Source organism: Balaenoptera physalus, assembly GCF_965194825.1.
Source record: "Balaenoptera physalus genome assembly, chromosome: 6".
In the NCBI taxonomy this organism is placed as follows: Eukaryota; Metazoa; Chordata; class Mammalia; order Artiodactyla; family Balaenopteridae; genus Balaenoptera; species Balaenoptera physalus.
The window spans coordinates 60,282,013-60,307,003 of record NC_138885.1 but is presented as its reverse complement, the minus strand read 5'-3'; the positions used below and the strand labels follow the sequence as shown (position 1 = coordinate 60,307,003).

General features: G+C 35.8%; 1 protein-coding gene and 1 long non-coding RNA gene across 3 annotated transcripts in view; one reads left to right on the top strand and one right to left on the bottom strand.

The window, feature by feature from the left end:
• The window catches only part of LOC309662482, a 437,456-nt gene that overhangs the window by 238,628 nt on the left and 173,837 nt on the right, over nucleotides 1-24,991 (bottom strand). The gene's annotated exons all lie outside the window — the stretch shown is intronic.
• The window catches only part of SCN9A (sodium voltage-gated channel alpha subunit 9), a 103,950-nt gene that overhangs the window by 53,460 nt on the left and 25,499 nt on the right, over nucleotides 1-24,991 (top strand). For both annotated transcript variants that reach the window (XM_082464871.1, XM_082464870.1), the window contains 7 exons: nucleotides 1,599-1,719; nucleotides 10,843-10,997; nucleotides 14,373-14,546; nucleotides 17,236-17,358; nucleotides 21,049-21,330; nucleotides 22,122-22,175; nucleotides 23,099-23,236. In XM_082464871.1, coding sequence (XP_082320997.1) covers nucleotides 1,599-1,719; nucleotides 10,843-10,997; nucleotides 14,373-14,546; nucleotides 17,236-17,358; nucleotides 21,049-21,330; nucleotides 22,122-22,175; nucleotides 23,099-23,236 — 1,047 coding nt within the window. The remainder of the gene's footprint in view (nucleotides 1-1,598; nucleotides 1,720-10,842; nucleotides 10,998-14,372; nucleotides 14,547-17,235; nucleotides 17,359-21,048; nucleotides 21,331-22,121; nucleotides 22,176-23,098; nucleotides 23,237-24,991) is intronic.

The window sequence follows — 24,991 nt, the reverse complement described above, 5'->3', positions numbered from 1 at the left end:
TTACAATTAATTTGTATTTGCTTTATTTTAAAGTAATTTTAGATGAATTCAATCAGTTTAAATAACCTGCTTCTTAAGTGAAATTTCATATTGATACTGTTAATAACATAATATTTTAAAACTCTTTGACTATGTGGGAATAATACTTCTATGCCAATGTAGATTAGAAGTATTAATTTAATAGAGTGTTCATAATTCTTTACCTCAGTTATACAAACCACTTTGCTTACATCATTCCTTATGTTCAATTCTTATCAATGCCTTTTTTACGATATTGAATACTGTGTGATAATAATAGCACTGAGAATTTAATGTGGTACCCATCAAGTATACTTTTAGCTTCCAAAGTCATTCTCTAAAAGTTAATATTTTAGGTTGGGCCTATGATCTTAATGCAAATCAATAGATTGAAGAATCAATTTAAATGAAATAAGTATTTCCTCATTTTTAGCACTTACATTTGTTTGAATTATTCTTAAAAAAAACAAGTAAAGCTGTAATCTTATTAAGAGAAGTACATGCTATAATAACTAGTAGTTTTCAATATTCACATGTCGTTTAGCAAATGAGAATGAAAATTGAACTCTTCCATTGATGTGCTGCTCTACCCCTTATAAAATAATATTAGGAAAATTTGACACAGTTTTGCTACAATTGCTGTATGTATTTTATCTAAAACTTTCTGTGTATGTGTATGTGTGTAAACATCATGTTTGATCACAAAGTTCTGGGTGGGAAAAATTTGTGTTATGATCAGTTCTATGATCATAATGACAATGAGTTCATTCCTCTCATGTGTTGGTCTGCCATGTTCAATTTCATGGAATCTTTGTTTCAGAGTTTGCATGTGGTACTCACTTTAGTAGCCACTATCTCTTGACATTATAAATAATATTTATGATCTACTGTATCCTGAAATTCTATCACTGAAATAGGTGGTATTGGATAAGATAATTGCTATGGTCTTTGACATTTTGATTCCAATACAGTATTTGACTTTTTTTGTTTTGATGAAAGGCCTTCTATCTATATCATCCTGATACATATTCTCAAATCCAAGCGTTAATAGAAAAAATATGTTTGGATTTCATTTTACACTGATTTTATTCTTTTTAAAACTTTTAAGTACCAACAAGCTTTTTCTGCCAGTTGTCAGATCCGACCTTTCAGTTATCAGGTGTTGGCAATTTGGCACTTGTATATTATTTCTATCAGGGTCTTGGTTGTTCTAAAATAGTAATTATTGGTGTATACAAATTTATATTAAACATAAAGCAAAATAAAAATGTGGCCAATACTTTGCAGATGTTATAGTTTACATAAAAATATTACCTTAAGACTGATTCTGTCCATAACTTGTTAGCATACGAAAAATAAGGAAATGTATTTTTCACAGGATGTGTAGATAGAAAGATCAAGCACAGATGCATTGTAAGGTGACCTGACCTCAATGTATGTTTATATGTTTTTATGGCCATCATACTGTTAATCTTTTTTCATAACACTTTGCATGACTCTGATTATCAAATATGGTTTTAATGCAAGATTTGAATGAACCCTAAATGAACTCTCTGGTGGGGTGGTGAATTTCTTTTTAGAGGCTGAACGGATCGAGTTCCTCTGAGTGCAGCACAGTTGATAACCCTGTGCCAGGAGAAGGAGAGGAAGCAGAGGCTGAGCCTGTAAATTCAGATGAGCCAGAGGCCTGTTTTACAGATGGTAAGAGAAAAATTGAGACCTCGGTTAGCAGCCATTTATTAGTGTTTTGGCTTTGGTCTTAAAACCTAATACTTACTGGGGGTTGATGAGTAAAAAGTCAGAAGACTCTATTCCAATGCTGATTCAGTCATGGCTCTGTGACTAAGGGCAAGTTGCTGGAGCTTTCTAAGCTTCAGTTTCCACACTTAGAATATGCTACTAACAGTAATTTATGACGGTGACGGTGTTATACTATATAGCACTCTACTTACTGAAAGATGTTCATATTCTCATTTAGATCCTTAATTCATGTTCCCAGCTCCATGGAACCAGTAAACAAATTAATGGGGTAGATACTGTTGTCCTTTTCATCAAAAGCTGAAGCTACTCTGTCAGGAAACCATTTGATACAGTTGACCATAGTCTGTCTCAAAATTCTTCCTTCCCTTGGTTTCAGAGGCCACACTCTATTTTTGTTCTTCTTTTACATCACTGAGAATTCTGGGTTTCTTTCCCTGTTTCTTTTAGTGACTATTTTTTATGCACAAACCTTAAATAATGACGTTTGCCCACATTTTGATGCTTGGTTATCTACTTTTCTTATTCTGTAGCCCTAAGTGGTTTCGTCCGTGTCTGTGATGTAAGCAACCATTTCTGTGTTGTTGCTCTTACATCTTTATCTTTACCCCTGACTTCATTCAAGTTCCAGATCTGCCTACAGCTCCCCATTGCTCACCTCCATCTGTTGTCTTTAAACAACAGTTGAATAAGTTCAAAACAAACTTCAGTGGGGTTTCCACATGTAATCTACAGCTTCCTCCAGTCTCTGTCACATTTAGTGATGTCATGATCTATCTTGCCTCTCAAGCTAGACTTTAAGTCAGTCCTAACCTCTCCCTTTCTAGCCACAGGTTGATCACAAAACACACAAGTTGATCAGAAACTCTGGAGATAGGGTCCGAGTCCTTAAGGGGATTCTGATGCACACTAAAATTTGAGAACCATTGGTAGGATAAAACCTGAAGTCCTTAACTTGGCATGTAAGGCCCTTTACATTTGGCCTCAGGCTCTTATTTTCTAACAGTGCCTCTTTTCATTCCTTTTCACTTTCTACCTTACTGAACTTCTTACTACTCCTGGAATTTTTCAGGGATTTTATTCAAAGCAGTAACTTTGAACTTGACTTGGGAAAATATGCAGTTTTCTAAGCAAGTATTGTGTCATCTAAGTAAAAATGCAAACCTAGAGTAGGGTTGCAATGTAATACAATAATTTATTGTACAAGCTTTGGAGTGTGATAAATATGAGTTCTAACTGGCCTACTGCTAACTCTCTATGAGACCTTGAGCACATTTTAGTCTTATACCTCAGACGCCTCATCTGTAAAATGGGTACATTTTACATCCATATCATAGGGATGTTGAGGAGATTAAATGAGATAGCATTAATAAATTAATTAGCACAGTACTGTCTTTCATCTCCTTCTAGTTTCCTTATTGTTTTTAAAGTATTTTGTTAGCAATCTTATCTAGAAGCAGTGGTAGCCTTGATGCTAATGACTCATGATCTACTCATGGGCTTAAACTCGCAGCATTTGTGTTTTTTTGTAGAAATCACTGACTCGCTTTCATTCTTCAAGATTTTCTCAACCAGTCTCCTATAACACTCATGCAGTAAACAAAATGACCAGCAAATAAAGATATCTGCAAACTACAATGGATGCATGAATTCTCTTTAAATAAAAGCCAAATGTCATTTTTTGTGTGTGTGAGAAGCAAAAAAGTGTGACACCCAATTAATAGAAATTTGTGTTAACTCAAATTAGTACTATAAGCAAAACACATGGAGTTTTCTTTAGAAGTGTTCATGTTAAAGGCATTTAAGAGTATCATCATGTATTTCAGCATCACGATAAAATGAAATTGACTAGTACCATGTAAACTTAAATTTGTACAGATGCTACCAAGATTTCTTCCACACATTTTATGAATGACCCTGACTTAAAATTCTAGGATAAGCAGAAAGAAGTTGGGCTTATCTAACAAATTATGGCTCTATATCAGAGAAGGGCCTTAGAAAAACTTAAACCCTCTGCAGAAAGTATTAATGCTAAGCTATTTCAGACTGTAGGTGCTATCTTACTGAGATCAAACTTTACAAAAGCTATTTTAATCCTATAAAACACCAATGAGAATACTTATATAATGATTTTGAGATTATTCATAACTTCTAATTTGAGTCTAGTATATAAGAGATATTATAGAAACACATTTTCAGTGAATTGTGGTCTTGACCACTGAAAATTTACTGAGAACTAAAGTTTCAGTTGCACAAGATGAATGCATTCTGGAAATCTAATGGACAACAGTATGAGTATAGTTAACAATACCGTGTTGTGTACTTGAAATTTGCTAAGAGGGTAGATCTTAAATGTTCTCAACCCACCCAAAAAGAAGAAGTTGGTAACTACGTGAGGTGATGGCAATTTAATTAACTTGATTGTGGTGATTATTTCACAGTATAAACCTATATCAAATCATCAAGTTGTACACCTTAAATATATACAATTTTTAATTGTCAATTATACCTCAGTAAAGCTGGAAAAAATGGGCAAAATAGGAGAAGAATAGACAAAATCAATCTACAAAGATAGAAGTCAGACTAGTAGTTACCTTTAGGGGGTACAGATTGGGAAAGGGCATGAGGGTGATTTCTGGGTGCTTGGAAATGTTATATCATGACCTACATGGCTGTTACATGAGAATATCAATATATATACTTAAAATATGTGTACTACACTGTATGTATGTTCTCAATAAAAATTTAAATAAACAGATAAATATATATTTTTTAATGACAGGAATATCTACTAGCAAACACACATCTCTGAGTCATATCACTTTGAGCAGCTGTGCTCCACTCGAGACTTTATACTTACCGGACCTGCTGGGCTAAGAGGCTCAGCCTGATAAAAACAGGGCAACCAATTTTCTGAGCCCTTCAACCCTTTATCCACTTAATCATTCTTTTATCCAATCAACAAATAATCATTAAATACCTTCTGTCTGCCAGGCCCAGACCTGAGCACTAGACAGAGATAGAGCAGGGAAAAAAACCAATGTTTCTTACCCAAATAAATATATAAATATTTAGTAGGTCTGATAAGTGATACATGCTATGGAGAAGTAAAGTGAAAATGGGAATACTAAGATTGAGGGGTAGAAGCCTACTCTCATACAAATAGAGTGGTCAGAGAAGGCCTTTCTAAAAAGATAACATTTGATCAGAGACCTGAAGAAGATTGAAGTGGACCACGCAAATATATGAAGGAAGAGTATTTTAAGCAGAGTAATGAAGGCACATGCCCTGAAGTGGCGATATGCATATTTGAAAACCAAATCAAGAGGCCGGTATGAGTAGAACAGATTGAGAGGTGGAAAGGCTGGTAGAAGTTGAGGTTAGAGACACAGTAGAGGCCAGATCTCAAGAGCATTGAAAAACATAAGAATCTCATTTAGAAGTCTCACAAAATGCCATCTTAAGAGCAGATAGGTGGATAGCAAGGGCAGAAGCTGGGAAACCTCTTGGATGTCCCTGCGGTAATCCAGATGAGAGATGATGGGAGTGTAGACTACTGTGAGAGTATTGGGGATGGTGAGAGTATGAGATTCTGAGTATATTTTCAAGTTAATGCTGAAGGGATTTGCGGATGGATTCGATGCTGGGTGTTAAAGCTTTCTTCTCTTTAGAAGAGTCAAAGACGACACCAAGCTTGGGGCCTCAAGAAACTGGAAATATATGGTTTCCACATGAAGAGTTCAAAATAAGTGGGTTTGACAGGATGGAAAATTGGGAACTTGTTTACTCATAGTGGAAATTACCCTTACCAAGTCGTGATTGGTTGACAAGTGTTGCGCTAGAACCAATGCCAATTTAGAGCAGCATTTGGCCTCTAGAGGTTTCTGTTACCTGAAAGGCAGCAGGAAAATCAAAGGAAGTGGGAGAGTTAAATCAGAATAGTTGTGTTTCAGTGAAGACGAACGCTAAAATGATTTTGTTGTTCATAGCCTCACATCCATTGATCCTTTTTAACTTCATAACTATCACTTTATTCATTTGCATCTTGTTCCTCTTCACTTTTTTCTCCTCCCTCTTATTCTGTGGTTTTCCTTAGTTCTGTTTCATTAACTTTATCATTCAAGACTTCAGGTACCTTCAGGTACAGATCTGGTACTGTTCTTCACTATCCTTAATTCTACATGTCTTTGCAATCTATATAATTATGAACATGACATGACTCTTTGATTCTGCTTGGTTTTATATTATACTCCTTTTGGATTACACAATTAGTAAATCACAAAATAAAGATTAGAGTGTGAGAAGGACACACTCTTTTCCTTAAAATAATGTATTTTCTATTAATTTAGTAGGAGGAGCTAACTCAACTTTCCCCCAAAATGTTCTGAGTTCCACTTCCTATAAAATAACTAATAACTAATTCTGACTTTAGTAACACAATAACCAACTCCTTTGTGCCTATTTTTGTCTTTTTTTGGAAAGAAAATGTGGACAAAAAACTTGTTATAAAGGATTTAGAAGTTTTTAAGAAGTGTTTAAAAAAAGACATGTTTTCCTAATAAATTTTTATATTAATTATACTGATCATGCTGTTATATTTCTATTAATGGCTAAACTTAGAAGAGGCCTGTGGTTTCTTTTTTATTTGAAAGCATTAGTTTAACATGATGAAACACAATAGAGATTTTACTTAATGGATCACAAGAGCAAATTAATGAAACCACCCAAAAGAAATAGCATTTACCCATGGGGACCTATTAAAATGTTTGAGACGTTCTCTGCTGTGTTTACATTTAATTAATAGTCCTTTTAAAAAAGAAGGTGTGATAACGTTGCTAACCAGCTAGGTTGGAAATCTCTTGGGATATGCCTTTGCATAAAAGCTAGACAGGCGGTGGTCCTATTCTCCTGCCTCAAAATAAGAGAGAAACTCTCTGAGGTGTGATAAATCCTGAGGAAAATACTTACGAACCTTCATCTCAGATAAAAAGTTTACTTACTTTTCTAATTAGAATATATAGTGCCTTTTCCTGCCTCAATCATAAGAATAATATTTCTCTTCAACCTTAAGACCTACAAAAAGAAATCCCAAATAGTAAAATCTTCTTAACCAAAGAGATAACTTTCTCCTCTGGTAATTATACTTGATGCAGATAGATTCTGTTCTACACAAGATCTTTGTTTTTAAGATAAGTTCTAAAGTCTCAAGCATTAAGTTAATAAAAAAAAATGCCATCTTAAATTTTTCCACTCTATCTGGTGTTTTCTTTTGCCCCGAAAAAGATGATCTGGTGTCAATTTTTGGCCTTACCTTTTACTATTTTTTCATATCATTTTATAAAATATTCTTTCTTTACTAAATGCATTTGAGATATAAAGTAATTGTTTTAGATACAATGAAGATAAATTCTTTGAGATCTGAGGTCATGTAAACTGTAATAACATTGGATAAGTGAAGCCATGTGTATATTTTCCTTTCACCCAGTTGGTTTTGTTTTTTTTTTTTCTATTTCATCCAAACTTTGTGTAAATTCTAGAATTCACAAAGACATGACCCTTCAGATCATGACTAATGCTTAGGTGATTTTAGAACTCTTTTTTTGGGGGGTTATGTCTTTTAAGTCAACTATCCCAGCATATGAATCTACGTAGAGGATTGTAGTAAGTACTGTGAGCAGAAAGAAAGGGCATAACAGGCACAGTTCAGCCTTCTGGGAACTTAGAAGTTTCCAGAGAGAAAGGACAAGAACACATAAAATTGTTAGCAAAAATGTCAGACTTGGGAGAAAAACATAACTTGCTACATTTCTATAAAACTGGAAATTAAAGTACTAGGAGATACCTCGTATTAAGGATCAATGAACTAATTTCGCTACATAATCGTAAAAGAAACCATAACAAGACATTGTCCAAAAAATGTATTTCATCAAGAGAATTATATAGCTTTGTTGTTTCAGGACAGACAGCTTATGATTATATGAAGTTATTACTTGATAGGCTCAATATTTTTAATGAAATATATTGTTTTATAGACAAGTAAATTATTTTTAGAGTGCCTAACTTGCAAACTTCTAAAACAAGCCTCTAAAAAGTGCTGTTCATTCTTGCTTTCCCACCTTCTACATTCCCTCCAAACGAGGTTTTTGATCTAAAAATTTTAAGAGAAGAATTCACTGTAGTTCCTCTTTTTAAATTCTTCCTTTTTTTAAGTAATTTTGATTGGTTATTTTTTAATCAACTTTAATTTTTTTTTAATTTCAATCATTCTCTCTCTGAGACTCTCTTGGTCATAGCTGTGTTCACCAGTCCTTCATGAAACTCTTCCCTGACTTTTCTTTTACTGCAGCCTCTTCTACATTTTCCCCACCCCAACTTTGTCACCTCCTTCAGGGTTTTCTCATCTTCCACCTTTCCCAGTGGTGGACAGGTAAATGTTTAACAACCAGTTCTTCAAGAAAAACAAAGTATGCATACATCCATCAGTTTACCATATATTTTACTGATATGAAGGATATGTGGTACATGATTTACAGGCAGTAATATAATCACCATCCTTCATTGAACATTCCATATAGCTAATTGGTTCCCACAGAATGGTTTTGTTGAATTTTGCCAAAATTTTATATTTATAAACAGTGGTTGCAACTGATGAACAAGTATAGTTTTAACCTGAAGGTTGGTTGGTATTTTCATTTACGTTAATCAGTAAGGTGAGAGTGAAACAAAAAGGCTGTGTGTCAGAACTTGACTCTTTCATCAGTGATGTGAACAAATCTTTGCTGAATCAGATAATAGAATTCGAATACTGAAAGAATATTTCCTCAATTTTTTGTGCTATTCACAGTGTAATGGCTACCAATATGGCATACTTTTCCAGTTTTATTAACATTTTCTCCATCACTTTCTTAATTCTTCTCTAGAAAATCAACAAGCCTGGATTTATAGCATTTGATGACTTTTGTAAAGATTCCCACCATGGCTGATCTCAAACTACTGGTGTGACTTTGCTGCATGCAGAGTTGGGAAGAGATATATTGTAGCCCAACAGTATAACATATTCTACCAACCAGATAGAATGCTTAAATATACTCAAGAGCATAGATAATAGTAAAATGTAGAGTAATATATTTTTAGAGTAAAATTATTAGAGTAATATATTTTTAGTATTTATTACCTTTTTTAAGTAAGTTATATTTTTAAGTTTATACAATTTAATTTTTGATAACAGCTGCATTTAACAACAGGCTAGCAAAATTTCCTGGCAATTTAACAATAAGTTGTCAAGAGCCAGTATGAGTTGGCTCCAGCATACCACTGAATTCTGTCTCTTAATATTGCTGTCCCAGAATGTTCCAGACTCGACCCTTTTCTCTCCTCACCCTAAATACTTTTTTGTGTGTGACCTCAACAACTGTCCTGATCTCAGCTGACACATATGTGCTAATGATTCCTACACATTCTTTTCCAACCCAGACTTTTCCCCTGAGCTTCAGATTCACACCTCCAAATATCTACAGGATGTCTGTATTTAGAGGTTTCACTGGCATCTCAAACTCATTATCACCCCAAGCAGCTCCTGCTCCTGTGGTCTTCATTTCATTACTGACATCCGCCCAGTTGTCTGAGCTTCTCCCTTCCTCTTACATCCCATATCCAATCAGTCAGCAAATGTGCTGATTTTACCTGCCAAATATGTCTTGACTCTGTTATTGCTCTAGTTCCTAACCAGAGCTGCCCAAATCTATCCTTCTTGTTGGGGATACTGAACCAGACCCTAACTGGTTTTCTAGCTCTGGGTCTTTCTTTGCCCCCCACCCCTCCTTCTTCTTCTCTTCCAACTTATCCTCCACAGTTGCTGGCGACATCTATTTAAATTACAATCTTCCTATGTAATTTTCTGCTTACAACCCTTCACTTACTACTCGTTAGGATTTAGGATATAGCCAAACTCCTTAAGGTGGGAGAAAATGCTTTCCATAATCTGACCAGTTTCTCTACCTTATCTCTCATCCATCCCTTTTCTGTGCAGTTTGCTTTCGTCAAAATTCTGAACTACTTGTAAGTCCTGTACACAGCACATTTTGCTGCTTCTTGGCCTGGAATTCCACTCCACTCTTTTTGGCTAATACTTTGATTCAATTCAGGTCCCACCTCTTCCAGAAAACCTCCTCTGACCTCACTTTCTCAACAAATAAGCCAGGTTAGGTGAATTTCTTCCAAGCTATCAAACATAACCCCAGCATATCTGTCATTTTAGTTGCATTATCCAGTTATAGTAATTTATTTCTATATCTAGCCGCCTAACCAAAAACCAGTTATAGATATCTTGAGGAGAAGAAACTATGTACACAGCTGAGTAAAAGTTTAATCAATAAATGTTTGATGGGGATATGAATGAATTAACCTAAAGAACTTTAAATAAAATATTCTTCAGTTTTTTATAGCAGTGTGTTTTGCATCTGGGATTCCAAAGTCAGATTTGTTTTTAACTTATAGTACTTGAAACAGTTTCATCTGATTCTTGTAATCAAGATCTGTTTCTTTTGAACTGAATTATAGGACCTTCTAATTTTTAAAGTATTACATAGAATGCTCTTTCTCAAAGGGTGTTTTATAGAGGAGTTGAAGCAGCACCAGACTGTAGACTAAATTCGTATCAAGAAGGCCATGAAATGCATTTTTGTCTTGAGATTGTAGTTCATTCGTTAACCAGTAATTATTTACTGCTCATTGTGTATTAGGACTGCATTAGGGCTGCAGTAATAAAAAGAACAATATGTGGTTTAAACACTGTAGAGGAGATTGATGAGAAACTAGGGAAGAACAGAAAACACGAATACATCCCAAGTTCAGAATTACTGATACAAGTATTAAGAAAACACCAGGGAGAGTTAAGAGATGAGAATAGGCAGCATCCAAGTTGAAACTATTTGAAGCTTCAGGTGTAAGTGTTAGAAATTATTTGGTTGAGGAACTATCGTAGGAGCGCTTTGCATTAAATGATGTATGTTAAGTATTTTATGTATTCTGAATATCCAGATTTTACGTGCATGTCTTTCTTGCCAGGTTGTGTGCGGAGGCTCCCATGCTGCCAAATTAACACAGAATCAGGGAAAGGAAAAATCTGGTGGAACATCAGGAAGACCTGCTATCGGATAGTTGAGCACAGTTGGTTTGAAAGCTTCATTGTTCTTATGATCCTGCTCAGCAGTGGTGCTCTGGTAAGTGATCTGACATCTAAGGCTTTAATCAATTAAGTCATTATTTTTAATAGATGAGTTGAAGATAAAAATATCATGGCAGATGGTTTTACTTAAAAATTAATCCCTCTGATCAGTCCCAAGGACAAAATTTTACTTAGCTCAGTAAATATTTACTCCATGCCTGGCATTATTCTTGCTGCCCTGAATGCAAAGTTGGATAAGATCCAGGTGCTTTTCTCAAGGAGCTCAGAGAGCATTAGGGAAGTGAGAGGCACAAGTGATACAGAATTGGCATATGTTTGTAAGTGAAGTATACGCATGATTAAGCTCTGGAGCAGGAAGAGTTGTCTGCTTGGGATTTCAGAACGGTAGATGATGTTTTGCAAGATCTAGAAAGATGAATAGGAATTTTCCAGCCAGGAAGGTGGCCTGAGGGGAGTGAAGCATAAAATAGCATGAGACATTCAGGAAATTAACAGTTCCCAAACTATAGAAGGTGTCATGGGAGGAAGAGCAAATCCAGGCAGGTGGGTGGTGACCAGAGATACTGTGACAGAGATAGGCAGCGTCAGCTTATGAAGCATCTTGCATAAGGGAAAATAGACTGTAGTTTTAGGATGAGAATGGGATAGGTCTGTCATTCTTGTACTTGTGCCAAGTGCCTTCTCTGAGGTTTGAGAGGGATCTGGGAGAGTCAGAAGCTCCCTGAGCCTTTTCTTGTTTGCTTTTCTCTCCTGCTGACACGAATATAGATGAGCCATTAGAAAAGCCCAGTTCCAGCTAAAGATACCACTGGACGTTCCATTTTACTAAAAACAGAATACTCAAGAACTTTGTAAGTTTCCTCTTAGACAGGTTTATGGATCTGGGATTTGATTTCACTTACGAAAGTTAACCTGGTACTGTTTCATGGATGCTGGTGGAAGATGGGAGGCTTCCGAGTCAGGGACAAAGGACTTTGTTACTCATGGCATAGAAAGGAGCACGAACTTTAGCATATGTGTGTTGGTCCCCTTTGTCCCCAAGTCCAGTGAGGGCATAACAGGGACTAAAATGAACAGTACACATACAGTGTGTTCGCATCACAGCTGAGAAGCACTGAGCTTAGGGAACCCATCCTTTTATAGCAAGCAATAAGCAGACTTGCTCTTTGTCCCAGAAGGAGACGCTACCTCATCCCTCAAGGTTGCTTGTGGCAAAAACAACCCTAAGAAAGGACCTGGATAAGGAGCAGTCAGGGCCTTGGGTTCTTGGCCTGCCCAACAGGAACATGCAGAGATGCTCAGGGCGCACAGCGCACTGCCTCTGCCAACAAATTTCCTATCCGAAAACAGAAGATGTAATAAGAAAAATGCTGCTCTGTTTATCTGGTGGAATGCAAGTAGGAGTCTCGATAACATCTACATTTTCTTGTATTCCTAATAACTGAGGAAGTTGATGAGTCATGTTGAGTCACATATGTGACTGAGACTTTTAGAAAGGAGATTACCAAAAATTAAAGAAAAGGTTAGAGTAATCCCTTGTTCAAATTGTCTAAAAAGGAAGATGACATTTTGCGGGAGGGGCATTCTCAAAACTGAAATTCAAATGTATCATATAAGGAAGGAAAGGGAAATGTATTTCAAGAAACTGGTGTTTTCACTCAGGGAGTTTGCTAACTGAGCTAGATTTTTTAAATACCTTACTTAATGAATAGTACCTTAATTAATAATAAAAATAAATAAAAAGTAATAGCTCCAACTGAGTACATATTTATTGTGTTTCAAGATCTTTATATAGGTTTTCTTCTTTAATTTTCAAACATCTTGTGAGATTATAGTATTTTGCTCATTTTACCAATGAGAAAGCTGGGTGCAGAGTTTTAAAAGTTGCTAATGTCCCAAAGCTAGTAAATGGCAGAGGTATAACTGAAGTCTAAATTCAAAGCCACAGTATCTTTTCACTGTGTTGTGGGTCCTCAGAAAGGGGAGAAACAAATGAGTGGTGACCGAAATAAGTAACAGGGAGGCCTATGCCTCAGATTTGGCCGAGCTCACACACCGACCTCCTTGCCTCCTTGTTCCCTCATCCACAAGATTCGTTCTAGAAGGTAGGATCTCTGCAGGCAGAATCCTGCTTCAGGCTCCATGGGTTGGAGCAAGGTGTACTCTTCTTTGTTATCAAGCCCCTTCCTTGTCTTCGCATTTCAAGGACTGAGGCATTGCCAGAGTTTGTTTAGGTAGCTTGCCCGATTCCTCCAGAACTCGGAGAAGGGAAGCAGAAGAGTCCTGAGGGCTGGACTTCAGTTCTTGCCTTTTAGTTCCATTGTCTTTCAGAACCTCTGCTAGCTGGTAGAACCTTCTCTCAGCATCTTCATGGATCTGTCCATTCCCTCTGTTCCAACTTCTCTGTTTTCTTCAATATTGAGGATTACATTTCTCCAAAAGTGCTAAGGATCATTTTTAAAGTATTGATATAAGAACTTGGAATAAGAAGAATAAGAATGCACAAGCCCATGACTGTGGACAGGTAGTCCAGTGTTACCACCAAGGATACAGGTCCTTTTGCTTTCATTTTCTCCAACAAAGTGAATGTTGTTTAAACTTGAAAGAGAAAAATCTAATACTTTAGACCTGTTTAGGTCAGCAGTCATTTTCAGTGGCTTCAGTGAGATCAGTTCTTTAAGTCCATTCAAATTATTTCCCATAGGCCTTGTGGCTATGACCACAGTATCATCGTCTATCACTTACTAAAATTTCTTGGAAAGTGTTAAAAGATGTCACATTGATGTAATAAATATAACAGTGATTTGTAGAGCTGAAACTTTTAATGAATGATAAAATATTGGTGCAAAATTCAAAGGAAGAAACCATCTTCTGTGTTCTATAGCCCTATTAAGCTACTGCATTCATTCATTTAGCAAACCTTTCCTGCTGTGTTCTTGACACAGTGCTAGGCACTGGGAATGTACAGGCACATAAGAGCTGAAGGAGAGGGCTTAGATCCTACTTCTGTGTGGAAGTAGAGTGCAGGGTTAGAGAGATTTATAAAAGGGGCTGACCCTGGAATCATGTCTTAAATGACTAGGACTTACCTAATTTGAAGGAGGATAAAAGGGGAGTCGGATGAGTGGAAATCCCTGAATGTGTCAGAGATCATGGTTCTTTTAGGGGACTATAAATAATTTCATTCTTTTTCACTCTCTTACTCTTGACCTCTGGTGATCAGCCCCCTGCACTGGTGCAAAGGCTAGAACTAAGTGTTACACAGTAACTGTAAACCAGAAGAAAGACAGCTGGCCTGTAATAGTATTATATCTCAATGGTCTCTTTATCAGAATTTCATTTCCTGTTTTTGTCGTGAATCATAAGCTTTAAGTTGTAGCAAATTTAAATCTGAATATTATTTTCACAGGCTTTTGAAGATATATATATTGAAAAGAAAAAGACCATTAAGATTATCCTGGAGTATGCTGACAAGATATTCACTTACATCTTTATTCTGGAAATGCTTCTAAAATGGATAGCATATGGTTATAAAACCTATTTCACCAATGCCTGGTGTTGGCTGGATTTCTTAATTGTCGATGTAGGTACTTCTGAGTAAATTTTAAAAGGAGATTTATTCTTACAAATAAGTTTTTTCAGAAACCTTCACTAATGTTAAATATTATCATATTTAGATAGGTAATATGCAAAAAGATTTTTTTTTCCAAGGCAGGCATAGCTATACGTTATATCTCCTATGTTCTCTCAGACTTCCTCTATGAGATATTTAATTTTTGATATTTTATGTTAATGATTTCATGTTTGATTATTTTTTGATTCACCTTTTTTTCATATACGTTACATAGTTAGTGCCTAGAAAAATGAATGGTAAGATGAACACTTTTGTAATACAATAGTTTTAAAAAAAGGATAACCAAAATAAGAAGAAATAATAGAAGGAATGTAGATTATTTCTTTTCTCTTAACCTGTAAATATGATTGCATCTTTTAAAAATTATAAAATATATGATATTCAGAAACTTTTAAAAATATTGTCAGTGTTCTTTTCATCTCTCAGATTAAAAAAAAAGTTTACAAGTAGAGTTGAATTTATTTTTAGTTAAGAAAGAGATATGGCTATTTAATAATGAAATTTTTTTGTATTTGAAAATCTGAAGTAGTGCTTCTCAGTATTTAGGGGTATGTAATATGCAGAATTCAGGGAAGTTATATAGCTTCAATTTGAAATATTTAACATTTTGAAAAAACTAACTAAATAAATTATATATATATGTGTGTGTGTATATATATATACATATACACACACATAATGCATATAATTATATTATATATATATAATGTTTTCATAATGCAACAGAGAGAGCAAAACTCCACTCAGTTTTCTTGCTGACAGAGGTGCAAATCTAAGCATGTGGATTTTGGGGAGGAGCTGAGATTCTTTTTATTTCTCAAAAATTGAGAAATTTATCTAGCACAGTTGCTCTCAGAGTGTAATCCCTGAACCAACAACATTGGCACATGTGGGTGGGAACTTGTTGTAGATACAAATTCTCAGGTCCCACTCAAGTGCTACTAAATCAGAAACTCTGGTGTTGGGACCCGGAAAATTCTTGTAATAAGCTCTCCAGATGATTCTGGTACATATTCAGGTTTCAGAACCTGATTTGATATTCTTTTGATTTGATATTCAGAGGATGGATTTGTTTGATTTCTGCAAGCTTCCTGATTAGTTGAAACTTACTTGACTGAGCATTATTCATCAATAGGGGCATATATCATGCACATACACATGTATACATAAATAGATAAATAAATATATGCATATACATATGTTCTCAGTTACAGACTACATATATTCAATATAATAACACTCATTTAACAATGGTTTGGAGATCAGGTTAACCTTTTCCTTAGGGGTTATTGAAATTATAATAGACATTTTAAACCTTTATTATTTTCTGATTAAAAAGGAACATTTATTATTCTGATTAAAAAATACACATTTTTTTAAGCATACGTAAGTGGGAAATAATGGACCTGAATGACTGGGTCAATCTAAGAGTGATACTGAGGATTAGTTAGTAATTCTGAATACATAGCATGAAGACCTAAAAACAAAGAGTTATGTTACATTTAGTGAGACATTTAGAAGTAACTGTATGAGAGCAAAACACTTCAACACATCCTGATTCAAAAATCAGTTCACTGTGTTTCTGATAGCAGCAGTAGTGAACTTGCAAGCAATAAATTTTTCTACTCCTTCAATAGTTAAACATAAGGAACTTGACTCTCCAGTTGTTCCTAATCTTCCCTGGAAAACTTCAATCTTTCAGTCATTACTTAATTCCAATCAACTGCATTGCAGACATTGTTCTTAGGCATTGCCTCCTGCTGCACGCAGTGTGAAACAATGGATATTTTAAATGGAACTTATTCAAAGACTGAATACATTTACCAATCCAGATCTTGGGTCATTGAAGAGTTCATTGCTCCTTACCAAAACATGTATTGATTTTACTTCTGTCCATGTTCTTTCTTCTGAGATAACTTACGATAAGAACACAAATTTCTGTTGGATACTGGTTATGGTGATTGTGGAGGGTCCGTCTAACATGATGAAGTTCTTTTGTGTCTATGTTAATGGTGAAGCCAGTGAGATCACCTACTTGTGTGCTGTCTTCAGTACAATTGAGATTTTCTCCCACTAATTATTGATAGGAAGATCTTTGGTGCCAATTCTGAGAAACTGTAGGTCAGAATAATCTTCTGGGGAATTTGCCTCATCTCAAAGTCATAAGTCTTCAGAGTGCTTTTGAAAAAGCTCTATACTGGGACTTAGATTTGGTTGAGTGATTGCCACACTCTTTTAACTTAGCTTCAGAATCACACACTTCGTTATGCCCTGGGCTTTATTCCAATTGAAATTTTGATAGTTGCTTTAATTAAATGTTCAGGATTAATAAGCAAGTACAAAACCATTGACTACAAAAGTGTGAAAAGCATGTGTGATTTTTTTTTCAGATATAAGAAATAACTTACTTTCCTTCTATTCTACTTATTTCCATCTTATTTAGGTTAACTTTCCTTTAAATCTATTTCCTTTAAAAAGCATCTATCTTATCCAATTTTTAGACAATAAGTAGATAACTTTATGTATAAAATCATATTGTTCTTGTTGAACTGCTCTTAGTGATCTTTGAAATTGACTTTTTCTCTTCATGCTTTATTATTTCATTGAAATGATTAATGAAATTTTTCTTCTTTTTTAGGTTTCTTTGGTTACTTTGGTCGCAAACGCTCTTGGCTACTCAGACCTTGGCCCCATTAAATCCCTTCGGACACTTAGAGCTTTAAGACCTCTGAGAGCTTTATCTAGATTTGAAGGAATGAGGGTAAGAAAATACTAAACTTCTAATATAATATTCATATTTCTTAATGGAGTGTAAAATATGAAAACATGGGTATGTAGGAATTATGGACTGTTTATATTTACACACACATGCATATATATACGTATATATGGGCTGTTTATGTATATAAGTGTGTATACATGTGCATATACATGCAGTGTTTCAGTGCCTATTGTCTAACAAAGACTAAATCAAATACAGTAATGCCTCCATATTATATTGTGAGGCAGTGATTCAAATAAGTGACTTTTCCCTTCGTAAATGACAATCTTTCCTATGCTAGGAAACTCAGGTGAAGGGGACACTATTAGTCCTGACAGCATCTCTCATATATAAGTCATGAAGGACTTGCCTTTATCAGGTGCTCAAAATTTTTTTAAGGAACTACCCTGGGTGTGGGGCATAAGAAAAGACAGAGAAGTGAAGTAGCATCAGGCATCACTTTTAATTTCATTCTTTAAATACATGGCTCAGTGAAAGTGGAAATAGCTCCAAATTGTATTTGAGAAAACTAAAGCTCTGATTTTATTAATTTGCAGTAGGCAGCATAGTACCTGAAAAGAGATTCATTTTGCAGAAACAAACAAGGTGAGATAAATAATGACTACCAGCAACTTAGCTTTAGGGCTGTATTAAACCAGCAACTTCTTCATAAAATCCATTCTTTATTTTCTCTAATGAGTCTATATCCTCATTTGTTGCTTCTCTCCTTGAATTTCTTCTTCTCCAGATATATTCCTGCTTTCTCATGCCTCCATTCTCTTGGCCAGGAATGTTTCTCCCTGCCCTATCTCAACCCTAACTCATCAATATAGTAAATACCTACTCATCCTTTAAGCCTCAGTTTAAATGTGCCTTGTCTGTCCACCACCAGGTATAATTGAGCATCCTTCCTATATGTTCAGACACATAACATCCTCATTATATTGCATCGTACTTATTTATTTATCCGACTGCCTCTCTAACAGTAGTCTCTGAACAATTTGCTTACTGCATCTCTTAAATGTGGTCAGCATCATCTGAAAACTTACTAGAAATGCAAATTCCCAGGTTCCACCCCAGATATACTGAGTAATAAACTCTGGAATGGGGCTCAGAAATCTGAAGCCTCAGGTGAATGAATGTTAGATGTGTTTGAGTCTAACAGATCTTCATTACTTTATGACTGTGACCTAATTATGACTGTAACCTCTACTTGTTAGTGTATCCAGTGTATGTTGGCCCCCATGTAAGTATATGAAAGATCATGATTATACAAAGATTTTTTTTCATAAGTAAAAGTCAAGTACTTTTGGTCATGTAAGAATTGAAATTACAAGTTTCATTTTATACAGAACGGTAGTATTGGAGTTGACATTAATTTTTCTTTTTGAGCATTAGTAGAATGTTGCGATCTATTCAGAACTTATGACTGATCCCTGGACTCAAGTAGAGCGTCTACTACATTCTCATGGTCAAGTAATATACCTTCCCCATCAAGATATTAATACATCCCTCAGTGATTAAGCCACTCCATTATTTTACCCTGTTTGCTCTCTGTTGTTTATCTAATATGCAGGTGAATTGGATGCAGGAGAATGTTTTAATATATTTGGAGGGACAAGTATGTCTATTTAGTTACGTTTATTAGCCAGGCGAAACAGGGATGTTTCTTCAAATTGCAGGATCGTTTTAAAGAATAAATGAAATATGATTGGCATATGAGGCATTTTGTAGTTAACTTCCTTTAAAAAGGCTTGAGGTTCTTGAACTTACTGACTTTTCCAAATGGCTTCTCATCAGAACGATATGTATCCATCTCCCTCAGAGACTCATCATTACGCACATTCTTTCAGCACCAAAACCATGTGTCAAATTTTGTACTGTAAAAAGTGTACAATGGTAAATAGACCCCAGTCCCCCAAGAGTGAGTCAGGACAGTGGTCATGGAGAGACAGCGAGGGGAATAGTAGTTATTCTGTGGCATCTGCTATAAAACAGTAAGCACACAGTGCTATGGGAGTAGAGATGAAAGTGGCTGCCTGGGGAGGTCTGGGAGGGGCTTCCTATGGAGGTGATCTCGCAGCCATGACTGAAAGAATGGGCCCCAAGTCACAGGCAGGTGGGCATTCCAGGCAGAGATGCAACTTGGTAGAGGACAGAGTTGACTAGGCAAGGTGTGTTTGAGCGGTGACTATAAGGATCGGCGTGCCTAGGTTATAAGCATAGCGGGAGGGTAGCAGGAAATGAGGATGAAAATGTAGGCTTGAAAAAGAGCTGACCACTTGGAATTCTACTCTCTAATTCTGTTCTTCCTAACCCTCTGGGGGTCATGTACGTTGTAAGAATCTCATAAAAGTAGAAGTCATTTCTCCGTAAAGAAAGCATACCCATAATAATGTTCTTCATATGATTTCATTCCCCCATGGAACCTCTACAGGTCCATGTCTACCCATGAAGCCCAGGGTAATAACTGTTGTTCTTGACCAAGGGTCAACAACCAAAGCCTACAGGCTGGATGCCTGTTTTGTAAAGGAAGTTTATTGGATCACAGCCATGCCCATTTGTTTATATATGATCTATCGCTGCAAGGACAGAATGGAATAGAGGTAACAGAAATCATATAATCCGCAAAACCTAAAAATATTTAAGAAAATGTTTGACAACTCCTGCTCTAGACAATCTCAGAAGTAGTCAGGGATCCTGCTTGATACATTGCAAAAAAAAAAAGGCAGCACGTGCTCTTTACTTAACAAGTTATTCTTTAACACCTTTGCACTCAAATTCAGAGTGGAGGTCAACTGTAAGAAGATCGTAAGTTTGGAAAGATGAGGTAATTAAGAAAATCTGGAGGGTGATAAATGCTACAGTGGTCGCCATGAAGGAGCACTGGGTGGCAAGAGGCACTGGTGATCAATAGTAGTGGAAATGCTGAAAAGCAGAAATAAAGGGAGTATTAAAGATAAACTATTCTGCATTTTTTGTTTTAATTGAGGCCAGCACTATCTATATTTAGCCAAGGGCTTATGTATAAAGTGTTTTTAGAGTTAGAATAATAAATTTGAAAAGATTGCTCTCGTTCTGTAGGTGAGGAAACAGAGGTCCCAGGGTCTTAATTAAGTTTACATATCACACAACTAGCAGAACCAGTTAAATCTACGGGATTCAAACCGTGAAAAGATTCCCAATCTTAACTCCAGCTTATATGTACTAGTAGTTTCTCTATATGGGAGAATCTTAGCTCTGGTAATTCTAGGACTATGAACCTTTAAATGTACATTTTACTTATTTTAATTGTTTAAATTTACAAATTTCTTTCTTTTCTAGAGCATGCAGATTTTATGACTTCACCTTACATATATCAGGTTTTTGGTTTATTCTTTTTATTTATTTTTTTCATTTATTTAAACTGTCATATAATCTTAGTGATTTGTTCTGTATTGTTGCTAATAGTTTCACTGTGTGATCCTCATGTACTTTTGTAAACTCATTGATCGAGGGGCTCCTGTCTCATTTTGTCCCGATGAGCACACAGTAGGCATTCAATAAGTACGTGTTGGTTGGTTGATTTATGTCTTAAACATGTAAGGGTGGCTTTTCTAACTTCTTTAATTCTGTATTGTGTTTCATTAATGTTGCCCATTTAACATTCATACTAATCCTAATTATTCTCTTCTTTCCTTTGAATGCTAGGTGGTCGTGAATGCACTCATAGGTGCAATCCCTTCCATCATGAATGTGCTACTTGTGTGTCTTATATTCTGGCTAATATTTAGCATCATGGGAGTAAATTTGTTTGCTGGCAAGTTCTACCAGTGTGTTAACACCACAGATGGGTCACCGTTTCCTACAAGTGAAGTTGAAAATCGTTCTCAGTGTTTTGCACTTATGAATGTTAGCCAAAATGTACGATGGAAGAACCTGAAAGTGAACTTTGATAATGTTGGACTTGGTTACCTGTCTCTGCTTCAAGTTGTAAGTGACCCCTTTTATGAATGCTTGACATTTTGGTGCACACTGGATGGAGGAGCTGTCATTATTTATATAATTATTAACTAAAAATTAAAGATAAAGTACTTTGTGACTTTAAACATAGAGTTGGTCTTTTTAGAACATGTGCCTATAAACATGAGAACAGAACATGGGTTCTGTTGCATTTTAGAGTTATTAATCCACCTTTTTGGAGTCACCTGAGCCCCTGCCATTGTGCCATCTGAATACTGTGTCCAAAAACGAATAGTCATGTTTTGGACTGCACTTTTACACTACAGGGAAATGAGAAGGACTTCCCACTGGTATGGAGAATCGTTAAGATATGGAGAAAAATTGTTTCCTTTGTTATTCATAAAATTCTCCTCCCCCCCCCGGAAAAATAATGAAAAGTTCATGTACAAAACTCACAGGTAGTTGTAACAACCTGGCAATAATTATCTAGGAGTCAGATTTAGGATGTGACTTTGTAATGTGTCCCTCCCCTTTTTTCCCTTGACACAGCATCTTATGTTAAATTGGTATTTTGAAATACAGTGGGCTCTCCTTATCCATGGGTTCGCATCTGCCTAATGCAAGGGACTTGAGCATGGGCAGATTTTGGTATCTTCAGGGGGGCCCTGGAACCAATCCCCTGCAGATACCGAGGGAGGACTGTATAGTAAAACTCACTAATTTAGTATTACTTAATAAATGCTGTAACATTAAACACACTAAACTCACTTGTGACTATTTTAGAGTATGAGGTTCAGATTCTATAAATTTTATATTTACAGGCAACATTTAAAGGATGGATGGATATTATGTATGCAGCAGTTGATTCTGTTAACGTAAGTATTGGTAAACATAACGCTAAACTCTACAATTTTGAAAAGTTCCTTAGTTTAGTTAGGCTGTTTTCGAACAGCAGCTCCAAGGAGCCCTTGGTATGTGCACACACACTGAAGAACACGCACCTGGTGGTAGCCTCGTGGTTACCTGTGCAGCATTTGGAAACAGAACTTGGCTTAAATTCTGGCTGTACCATATCAGACAAGCTTGCATATGACTTCGAGCAAATTACTTTATCTCTCTGAGCCTGTTTATTGATCTATGAAAAGAAAATAATTCACCGCCTACCTCATAGGATTGTTCTGATTGAGGATCCAACTAGAAAATGTTAAGTAGAGCGCTTAGCACAGCCTGGCAATAATAAGTGCTCAGTAAATATTTGTTTATCAAAATAAAAAGGAAATAACATATTTTATTCATAGTTTTTACTGCTTTTATATTTTAAAGTTCCTTGAAAGAGTTTATGCGAAATTAGTCACACACTAAGAAAGTTCATTTGAAGACTGCTGACTATTTTCATATTGTCACAAAAGCCACAGAAGACATTGCTGTAATCAAATGAAAAAAAAAAAGATTTATATAAGTGTGATATCATCTCTTTTACTATTTTTTTCTGGAAATAAAAATTATGCACTAGGTCATTTACTTACTAAATTGTCCTACAATCTGAGAATAAGTACTACAGTGGATAAGCCCTTTGTAGTAATTTGAAGATTATATTCATAGTAAGCATGTAATAAATATTTATTTAGTGTTGAATAAATTTTTAAGAATGATTATGTTGAACCTTGACAACACTATGGCTTCTGAAAAACCACGTTTACCTAGGATAGCACTGTTTGAATTACCTTGTCAAACCATGTGAAAAAGAAAATGATGAATTTTATTGTCAACATACTGCTAACTTTTGTTAATTTTATAGGTAGACAAGCAGCCCATATATGAATACAGCCTCTACATGTATATTTATTTTGTCATCTTCATCATCTTTGGGTCATTCTTCACCTTGAACTTGTTCATTGGGGTCATCATAGATAACTTCAACCAACAGAAAAAGAAGATAAGTATTTCAAGTTTTTGTCATTGCACTGAAAGAAAGGAACAATTATTTTTCCAAAAATACAATGTGAAATTTAATTTGATGTCAGTTAGTAATTAGTTCATTAGAATTTCATTAATTTTCCAAGTAATTGGTTACTATATAATGATGGATATGCTTAATCTCATTCATCTCTGGACAGAAAATCATCATCTCCTAAGTCATAATTATTTTTAAGAAATACATCAACTATTCAGTTTTATTTTCCAATGTTCCCTGTAGAGGATTGATTAAGAAAATTCAGTGAACTAATTATTTACTCAAAACATGTTTCATAATTAGTTACTGTATTCTGTTCTGAGCCACTGTTCTGTGTGGTATGTATTGGGCTGGTACTTAAAGAGAACAACAGAAGATACTTTCCTGAGCACAAGGAGTTTATATTATAGCAGAAGAAATGACACAGGTAATTAAAGTTAAGATTTGCAAGTCAGACACTCCCCTGAGATCTTTGTTTCATTAATGTTCACATCAACTGTATCAGTCTTAGGCCTGCCATAGCAAAGTACCACACACTGGGTGGTTTCGAACATCAGAAGTTGATTTCTTTCACAGTTCTGGAAGCTAGAAGTCCAAAATCAAAGTGTTGGTAGGGCCATGCTTTCCTCAGAGTCTCTAGAGGAGGCTCCTTCTTTGCATCTTCCAGCTTCTGGTAGCTCAAGTATTCCTTGGCTTATGGCAGCGTAACTTCAGTCTCAGCCTCTGTGGTCACATGACATTCTCTCTCTTTCTGTCTCTCTCCTCTCCTTATAGGGGCACCAGTCATATTGGATTAAGGGCCCACCCTACTCCAGTATGACCTTATTTTAATTACATCTTCAATGACACTATTTCCAAATAAGGTCTTTCTGAGGTACGAGAGGTTAGGACTTCAACATATCTCCTTTTTTTTTTTTCTTTTTTTGGCGGGGTGGGGTGGGTTGGACACAGTTTAATCCTTAACATCAACCATGAGAGGAATTATTATTATAGACTTTGTCTCATAAATGAGGAAAGGCACAGAGATTTTGAGTGACTTACCCACGATTATGCACCTGGTAAGTGTTAGGGTTTTAATAGTCGGTAGTTGATCCCATGTACCTTGTATATTACTTAGGCCCTTTCCTATGCTGTACCCCCAAATACTATAATATGACATAGTGATAAATGCAGTAAGAAAATCAACAACAAAAAATGTAAATGGGCAGTCAGAGGAAAACTAGATACAGCTATAGAAAGTTTTATGATATATGTGACAACTGAGCAGGCCTTGGAAGATGGATGAAAAGACACAAAGCAAGTGGCAGGCAGAAGGATAAGTAAGCCACATGAAGGGTCAGAGAAATGTGTGAGCACATGCACTATGCTGGCAAAGGAGGTGCAGTGCAGGAGAAATAGCAGTCCATACAGTTTGGATGGAGTTTTGAGAAGAGAAATAGAAAAGATGAGGTCTTTATTTGCTTGAGAGCAGATCTGAAAAGTCATGTTAGATATTTTTCAGTAGGATCTGATGTGTCACTGAGGTATTTTGAGTACGGAAGAACGTATAAGCAGGACATAGACATCTATTAAGATTTGATGACATGTCTGATCGTGTGTAAAGTACTTTACACAGTAATCTTCGTCACATTTTATAAGTCTACAGGGCACAGTATCCCCACTTCACCTTTCAGAGGGGTTGTGTGACTTGCACAGGTTCTGATAGCTAAGAAGTAGCTTCGTCATGGATCTAACTCC